The 9,623-nt window shown below is 35.0% G+C and overlaps 1 protein-coding gene across 1 annotated transcript; it reads left to right on the top strand.

Moving 5' to 3' along the window:
- The first annotated feature begins 7,621 nt into the window (after positions 1-7,621).
- LOC137965162 (uncharacterized mitochondrial protein AtMg00810-like) lies at positions 7,622-8,648 on the top strand. Its single transcript, XM_068811543.1, has 3 exons — positions 7,622-8,096; positions 8,223-8,470; positions 8,559-8,648. The coding sequence occupies exons 1-3, from the start codon at positions 7,622-7,624 to the stop codon at positions 8,646-8,648; spliced, it is 813 nt and encodes a 270-aa protein (XP_068667644.1).
- The last annotated feature ends 975 nt before the right edge of the window (positions 8,649-9,623 follow it).

Below are 9,623 nucleotides of genomic sequence, written 5' to 3'. Positions count from 1 at the left end.
GATAGATTTAATTTTTACAAGATAAACTAAGATAAATATTAACGATTTTAAACTAATAAATAAATACATTAAACAAGGATTTTTTAATTTAATTAAATATATAAATTAAGAGTACCGAGAGTTCTTTCTTACGTATGAAAGAGTAAAATCCACCAAAGCACTTTGAATAAAAAGGCACATGCAGATAAAAAGAAAAACTTAGTTTAATTTAGATAGTTTGATTTGTTTAAAATAAAATAATTTTAACATGTTTTTAATTTATTAATAATTTTTATAAATAATTAGTTATTTAACATAATTTATCAATATAAATGATAAAAATTACTTAATTTTATAATATCCGTATTTTTAATTTTTTAATAGCTAAATTCTCTCTCGCAAATTTGAAATCAAATATATTTTTAAAATCCTTAATTTATATAAATACAAAAGAGGTTATTTTACATAAAACTACTCTGATAGATTTAATTTTAATAAGATAAACTAAGATAAATATTAAATTTTTTAAACTAATAAATAAATACGTTAGATTAAGATTTTTTAATTTAATTAAATATATAAATTAAGAGTACCGAGAGTTCTTTCTAGTGTACGAAAGCGTAAAATTCACAAAAGCACTTTGAATCAAAAGGCACATGCAGATAAAAATAAAATTTTAGTTTATTTTAGATAGTTTGAATTGTTTAGAATAAAATTTTTTAGTTGGAAAAGACTTGTGTGATTACATTGATGGACAAATTATTGCGCAGAACCTACATCCACTGACTTCATCGAAGAACATAAGAAGTGGTTGACTGAAAATGCAAAAATCATCACTTGGATCAACAACTCCGTGGATCCGTCTATCAATTTGCAACTTTTGAAGTATGAGACTGCAAAAGAAATATGGGACTATTTGGAAACTCTGTATGAACAGGCAAACTTTGCCAAAATATATCAGATTGAGAAAGAATTGTTGTCCGCTAAGCAAGGTGATCGTACAATTCAAGAATTCTACTCCTTTATGACACCTCTATGGGATCAACTATATATGATGGATCCACCCTCCTTTCGGAAGCTCCCTGAATATAGCAGAGCAAGTGATGATCGCAAGCTTACCGATTTTCTTATGGCTCTTCGCAGTGATTTTGAACTGATAAGAGGATCTATGATCCATAGAGCTCCGCTACCCAACTTGTCTGCAACTGTATCTTAATTGTTGGCTGAAGAAACATGGTTGAGGTCTTTGGGTGGGCTTTCTTCCAGTAAAACATCATCACCTAATATGTCACAAGTACTTGTTTCTGGAACACACTCTCATACTCCTCTGCCATCAGGGGGCATACTTGGTTCTGGAACACACTCTCATACTCATCAGTCATTAGGGAAGCCTAAAGTGCCACTTCCACAAGATGAATGTTCCCACTGTCATGGTAAAGGTCATTGGAAACACCAGTGCCCCTCATTGCAAAGCAACAATAAAAATCAAGGCAATTTCAAACCTACACAACATCATGCCTCTAGTCGTTAACATCAAGGCCATTTCAAATCTGCACCACATCATACATTTAGTTGTCCACCACCACATAGAGGTTTTCGTCCATCTGCTGCCATTGGATCTTTGGATTATTCAGATGCACCTTCTGCACCAGCTCCCCCCAGCATTCTACGCCTGATCTCTCATCATTAGCTATCGAGCTCACTCGCATTCTTGGCAAGTCGTCTGCTCCCAGTACTCAATTTGCATCCCATGCAGGTATGTCTTGTTTGGCTGGCTCCAGTGACACTCACAAATGAATCTTAGATTCTGGAGCGACACACCTTATGACACCTCATTTGTCTCTTTTACATGATTGTGTTAAGCCTTCTCACCCAGTTAACATCCAAGCTGCTAATGGCTCTCCCATGCCACTAGCCTCGGTTGGAACAGTCAGTCACCCTACTTGGTCTTTGTCTGATGTTTTCTATGTTCCCCGTCTAGCTGTTAATCTTTTTTCAATTGGCAAACTTAATGATTTGGATTACCTTTGCTTCTGATCATTGTCTTATACAGGATCGCAAGTCCGGGAGGCAGATTGGGATAGGCCATAGAAAAGGTGGTCTTTACTTGCTTGATGACTTAAAATTGTTAGTATCTCTACAGGTGTCTAGTTTGTCAGTTCAACCCATGTTGCAAGATTTAATTTCTATAAATAATCATTTTTACTTATGGCATACTCGTTTAGGACATGTTTCTGCTTCTCGTTTACAGTTTATGATCACACACAATATGTTGGATTCTACTATTAAATATTCCCCTCTTAGTGATTGTGTTGGTTGTAATCTTTGCAAACAATGCCATTTACCTTTTACATTAAGTCACTCGGTTACTTCTTCTCCTTTTGATCTTGTTCACTCTGATGTTTTAGGCCCTGCACCTGTATCCACTAAAGGTGGGGCTCGCTTTTATGCATTGCTTGTCGATGATTTCACTCGTTTCTCTTGGATATATCTTATGCATCGAAAATCAGATTTTTATTCTACTTATGTTCAATTTTGTGCTATGGTGCGAACCCATTTTTCCACTCACATTAAAAAATTTCGCTCTGATTCGGGTGGTGAATATATGTCATCTTTATTGAATGATTTTCTGAAGTCTGAGGGCACTATTCATCAGTTGTCTTGTCCTTATACACCTCAGCAGAATGGTGTTGCAGAACGTAAACATCATAATCTTGTTGAAACCGCTCGCTCTTTACTGCTCCATGCCTCTGTCCCTTCTGAATTTTGGGGGGAAGCCCTTCATACTGCCACTTATTTGATTAATCGTATTCCTTCATTTATTTTTGGTAGTATCTCCCCTTTTGAACGATTGTATGGTGCTCGTCCTACCTATGTGCACTTGCGTGTCTTTGGCTGTGCATGCTTTGTCTTATTACCCCCTTCCTGTCGCACTAAATTGTCTGCCAAATCTGCATTATGTGTGTTTCTTGGTTATGGTTTTGGTAAAAAAGGATACCGATGTTACCATCCTGAGTTTAGTAGACTTTTTGATTCTTGCAATGTTAAGTTCTTGGAACAGTTATGTTACTTTCGGATTCCCATGTCTACTCCTGGTTTGCATGATACAGAATTGTTGCACATTGATCCCTTTGTATCTGATGAGTCCCATGATGACCAGTTAATCACTCACCATCCATCCACTGATTCACCTCTCCATCCGGAGGTTTCCTCTAGTCTGCTTTCACAACAGTCACATGCAGGTACTGACTTACCTTCTCCCATGGCGCCTCTCCCTCTCGACTCTCTGGACTCTGGTGATCCGCATCTTGCCACCCCTCAGGTTTCCACTTGTGTCTGACGTCCCCCACAGATGGTGAGTGAGTTATTTAACATAATTTATCAATATAAATGATAAAAATTACTTAATTTTATAATATCCGTATTTTTAAATTTTTAATAGCTAAATTCTCTCCCACAAATTTGAAATCAAATATATCGTTAAAATCCATAATTTATTTAAATACAAAAGAGGTTATTTTACATAAAAATATTTTGATAGATTTAATTTTTATAAGAAAAACTCAGATAAATATTAAAAATTTTAAACTAATAAAAAATACGTTAAATCAAGATTTTTTAATTTAATTAAATATATAAATTAAGAGTACTGAGAGTTCTTTCTTGCATACGAAATAGTAAAATCAACCAAAGCACTTTGAATCAAAAGGCACATGCAGATAAAAAGAAAAAACTTGGTTTATTTTAGATAGTTTGATTTGTTTAAAATAAAATAATTTTAACATGTTTTAAATATTAAATATTTTTTACATGTTTTTAATTTATTAATAATTTTTTGTAATAATTAGTTATTTAACATAATTTATCAATATAAATGACAAAAATTACTTAATCTTATAATATCCGTATTTTTAATTTTTTTAATAGCTTAATTCTCTCTCACAAATTGAAAATCAAAATCCTTAAATTTATATAAAATCCTTAATTGTTAAAATCCTTAATTTATATAAATACAAAAGTGGTTATTTTACATAAAACTACTCTGATAGATTTAATTTTAATAAGATAAACTAAGATAAATATTAAATTTTTTAAACTAATAAATAAATATGTTAGATTAAGATTTTTTAATTTAATTAAATATATAAATTAAGAGTACCGAGAGTTCTTTCTAGTGTATGAAAGCGTAAAATTCACAAAAACACTTTGAATCAAAAGGCACATGCAGATAAAAATAAAATTTTAGTTTATTTTAGATAGTTTGAATTGTTTAGAATAAAATTTTTTAGTTGGAAAAGACTTGTGGGATTACATTGATGGACAAATCATTGCGCAGAACCTTCATCCACTGACTTCATCGAAGAACATAAGAAGTGGTTGACTGAAAATGCAAAAATCATCACTTGCATCAACAACTCCGTGGATCCGTCTATCAGTTTGCAACTTTTGAAGTATGAGACTACAAAAGAAATATGGGACTATTTGGAAACTCTGTATGAACAGACAAACTTTGCCAAAATGTATCAGATTGAGAAAGAACTACGGTCCGCTAAGCAAGGTGATCGTATAATTCAAGAATTCTCTTCCTTTATGACACCTCTGTGGGATCAACTATATATGATGGATCCACCCTCCTTTCGGAAGCTCCCTAAATATAGCAGAGCATGTGATGATCACAAGCTTACCGATTTTCTTATGGCTCTTCGCAGTGATTTTGAACTGATAAGAGGATCTATGATCCATAGAGCTCTGCTACCCACCTTGTCTGCAACTGTATCTGAATTGTTGGTTGAAGAAACATGGTTGAGGTCTTTGGGTGGGCTTTCTTCCAGTAAAACATCATCACCTAATATGTCACAAGTACTTGTTTCTGGAACACACTCTCATACTCCTCGGCCATCAGGGGGCATACTTGGTTCTAGAACACACTCTCATACTCATCAGTCATTAGGGAAGCCTAAAGTGCCAGTTCCACAAGATGAATATTCCTACTGTCATGGTAAAGGTCATTGGAAACACCAGTGCCCCTCATTGCAAAGCAACAATAAAAATCAAGGCAATTTCAAACCTCCACAACATCATGCCTCTAGTCATCAACATCAAGGCCATTTCAAATCTGCACCACATCATACATTTAGTTGTCCACCACCACATAGAGGTTTTCGTCCATCTGCTGCCATTGGTTCTTTGGATTATTCAGATGCACCTTCTGCACCAGCTCCCCCCAGCATTCTACGCCTGATCTCTCATCATTAGCTGTCGAGCTCACTCGCATTCTTGGCAAGTCGTTTGCTCCCAGTACTCAATTTGCATCCCATGCAGGTATGTCTTGTTTGGCTGGCTCCAGTGACACTCACAAATGAATCTTAGATTCTGGAGCCACACACCATATGACACCCCATTTGTCTCTTTTACATGATTGTGTTAAACCTTCTCACCCAGTTAACATCCAAGCTGCTAATGGCTCTCCCATGCCACTAGCCTCGGTTGGAATTGTCACTCACCCTACTTGGTCTTTGTCTGATGTTTTCTATGTTCCCCATCTAGCTGTTAACCTTCTTTCAATTGGCAAACTTACTGATTTAGGTCTTACCATTACCTTTGCTTCTGATCATTGTCTTATACAGGATCGCAAGTTCAGGAGGCAGATTGGGATAGGCCATAGAGAAGGTGGTCTTTACTTGCTTGATGACTTAAAATTGTCAATATCTCTGCAGGTGTCTAGTTTGTCAGTTCAATCCATGTTGCAAGATTTACTTTCTATAAATAATCCTTTTTACTTATGGCATACTCGTTTAGGACATGTTTCTGCTTCTCGTTTACAGTTTATGATCATACACAATATGTTGGATTCTACTATTAAATATTCCCCTCTTAGTGATTGTGTTGGTTGTAATCTTGGCAAACAATGCCATTTACCTTTTACATTAAGTCACTCGGTTACTTCTTCTCCTTCTGATCTTGTTCACTCTGATGTTTGGGCCCTGCACCTGTACCCACTAAAGGTGGGGCTCGCTTTTATGCATTGCTCGTCGATGATTTCACTCGTTTCTCTTGGATATTTCTTATGCATCAAAAATCAGATTTTTATTCTATTTATGTTCAATTTTGTGCTATGGTGCGAACCCATTTTTCCACTCACATGAAATTTTTCGCTTTGATTCGGGTGGTGAATATGTCATATTTATTGAATGAATTTCCAAAGTCTGAGGGCACTATTCATCACTTGTCTTGTCCTTATACACCTCAACAGAATGGTGTTACAGAACGTAAACATCATCATATTGTTGAAACCGCTCGCTCTTGACTGCTCCATGCCTCTATCCCTTCTGAATTTTTGGGGGAAGCCCTTCATACAGCCACATATTTGATTAATCGTATTCCTTCATTTGTTTCTGGCAGTATCTCCCCTTTTGAACGGTTGTGTGGTGTTCGTCCTACCTATGAACACTTGCGTGTCTTTCGTTGTGCATGCTTTATCTTATTACCCCCTTCCTATCGCACTAAATTGTTTGCCAAATTTGCATTATGTGTGTTTCTTGGTTATGGTTTTGGTCAAAAAGGATACCGATGTTACCATCCTGAGTCTGGTAGACTTTTTGTTTCTCGCAATGTTAAGTTCTTGGAACAGGTCTGTTACTTTCGAATTCCCTTGTCTACTCCTGGTTTGCATGATACAGAATTGTTACACATTGATCCATTTTTATCTGATGAGCCCCATGATGACGAGTTAATGACTCACCATCCGTCCACTGATTCACCCCTCCATCCGGAGGTTTCCTCTAGTCTACCTTCACAACAGTCACATGCAGGCACTGACTTACCTTCTCCCATGGCGTCTCTCCCTCTCGACTCTCTGGACTCTGGTGATCCATCCCTCGCATTTCCACTCATGTCCGATGTCCCCCTCAGAGGTATTGTCCATCTTCATATTTGTTCTCTTCCCCCGATTTGACCTTTTTGTCTAAGATTCACTCTTTAGTTGAGCCTAAGTCATGCAAGGAAGCTGCATTCGATGCAAATTGGCGACAAGCCATTTAATGATGAGCTCACTGCCCTGCACCAAATAGGTACCTGGGAGTTGGTTCAACTTCCTCCAGGTTAGCTTGCTATTGGTTGTAAATGGATTTTCAAAATCAAAACTCAATCTGATGGAACACTTGAGCGATACAAAGCTCGGTTAGTTGCTAAAGGATTCTCACAAACTAAAAGCTTTGATTATGATGAGACTTTTGCTGCTGTTGCTCAAATGAAGACCATTCGTACCTTGATTTCTATTGCAGCAGTTCAAAAATGGCATCTTCATCAACTAGATATTAAAAATGCTTTTTTAAATGGTGATTTGACCGAGGAGGTATATATGCGGCCACCACCAGGCCTTCATCATCCTGTTGGTTATGTTTGCTGTCTTCGACGGGCTTTATATGGTCTCAAACAGGCTCCTCGTGCTTGGTTTGCGAAGTTCAGTTCCTCCATGATTCGTCTTGGCTTTGTTGCTTCACACTATGATTCTGCCATGTTCATTCGTAAAAGTGTTGTGGGGCATATTGTGGTCCTTCTATATGTTGATGATATGATTGTAACTGGTGATGATGAAGATGACATTGCAGACCTTAAACAACAACTTCATTCTCACTTTTAAATGAAGGATCTTGGATATTTACGGTATTTTTTGGGTATTGAAGTTGCCTATTCTCCAGAAGGTTATATTTTGTCTCAATCAAAATACATCTCTGAAGTGATCAGTCGAGCAGGATTGACAGATGATCGGATTATGGACTCTCCCATTGAACTCAATCATCGCCTTAGCCCTACAGATGGTGAATTGTTGTCTGATGTTACCCGATACAGAGAGGTAGTTGGGTCCCTGGTTTACTTGACGGTCACCTGTCCTAATATTACCTATGTTGTTCATGTGGTTAGTCAGTTTGCTTCTGCCCCTCATATCACTCATTGGACAGTTGTTCTCCGTATCTTACGTTACTTACGTGGCACTATGCATCATGGCTTACTTTTGTCTTCCACCTCTGATTTGGTTCTCACTGGTTATTCTGATGCTGGCTGGGCTGGTGATCCGACAGATCGAAAATCGACTACTGGGTATTGTATCTTCCTTGGTAATTCTTTGGTGGCTTAGAAGAGTACGAAACAATCCATTGTCTCTCACTCTTCTGCCGAGGTAGAATATCGGGCTATGGCAACCACTGCTGCTAAGTTAATTTGATTTCGCCGCTTACTTGAAGAACTTGGCTTTCCTCAATTGTCTGCTACCCCTATGTTTTGTGATAATCAAAGTGCCATTCAGATTGTCAAGAATCCTGTTTTTCATGAGCATACGAAGCATATTGAGATTGATTGTCATTTTGTGTGGCATCACTATTTACATGGCTCTCTCACCTTGCCCCATGTTTCCTCCACATCTCAACTTGCTGATGTCTTCACCAAATCGCATACAGCTCCTCGTTTTCATCATCTCATAAGCAAACTTATGGTACTTGCCCCTTCATAAGTTTGAGGGGGGGTGTTAATGTAAATATGTGTATGTAAAGGGGCATACTTGTCTTTTTTGTTTGTCCAAGGGTATACTTGTAAATTCCCCTTTTCCTCTTCCTTTTCGAATAGGGTTTCTGATGAACCCATCAGCTACTTTATATTTTTCGAGATTCTGAGCTTCATAAGGAAAAACTCTCTGAAATCAGAGAGATTTACATGATTTTTTTAAAATAAAATTATTTAAACATGTTTCAAAATAATAAATAATTTTAACATGTTTTTAATTTAATAATAATTTTTATAAATATTTAGTTACTTAACATAATTTATCAATATAAATGATAAAAATTAATTAATTTTACAATATCCGCATTTTTAGTTTTTTAATAGCCAAATTCTCTCTCACAAATTTGAAATCAAATAAATTGTTAAAATCCTAAATTTATATAAATAAAAAAGAGGTTATTTTACATAAAGTTACTATGATAGATTTAATTTTTATAAGATAAAATAAGATAAATTTTAACTTTTTTAAACTAATAAATAAATACATTAAATTTAGATTTTTTAATTTAATTAAATATATAAATTAAGAGTACCAAGAGTTCTTTCTAGCGTACGAAAGCGTAAAATTCATAAAAGCACTTTGAATCAAAAGGCACATGCAGATAAAAATATAACCTTCATTTATTTTAGATAGTTTGATTTATTTAAAATAAAATAATTTTAACATGTTTCAAATTAAAAAATAATATCAACATGTTTTTAATTTATTAATAATTTTTATAAATAATTAGTTACTTAACATAATTTATAAATATAAATGATAAAAATTACTTAATTTTATAATATCCATATTTCTAATTTTTTCATAGCTAAATTCTCTCTCACAAATTTGAAATCAAATAAATTGTTAAAATCCTTAATTTATATAAATAAAAAAGTCGTTATTTTACATAAAATTACTCTGATAAATTTAATTTTTATAAGATAAACTAAGTTAAATTTTAAATTTTTTAAACTAATAAATAAATTTATTAAATTATGATTTTTTAATTTAATTAAATATATAAATTAAGAGTACCGAGAGTTCTCTCTAGCGTACGAAAGCGTAAAATTCACAAAAGCACTTTGAATCAAAAGGCACATGC

This window comes from Aristolochia californica, unplaced genomic scaffold (assembly GCF_029961685.1).
Source record: "Aristolochia californica isolate CCGP_79_NKW_82.1479 unplaced genomic scaffold, dmAriCali1.0.hap1 SCAF_5, whole genome shotgun sequence".
Taxonomy (NCBI): Eukaryota; Viridiplantae; Streptophyta; class Magnoliopsida; order Piperales; family Aristolochiaceae; genus Aristolochia; species Aristolochia californica.
Note: the sequence above shows the minus strand (reverse complement) of the source record. Positions and strands in the feature narration are given on the sequence as shown.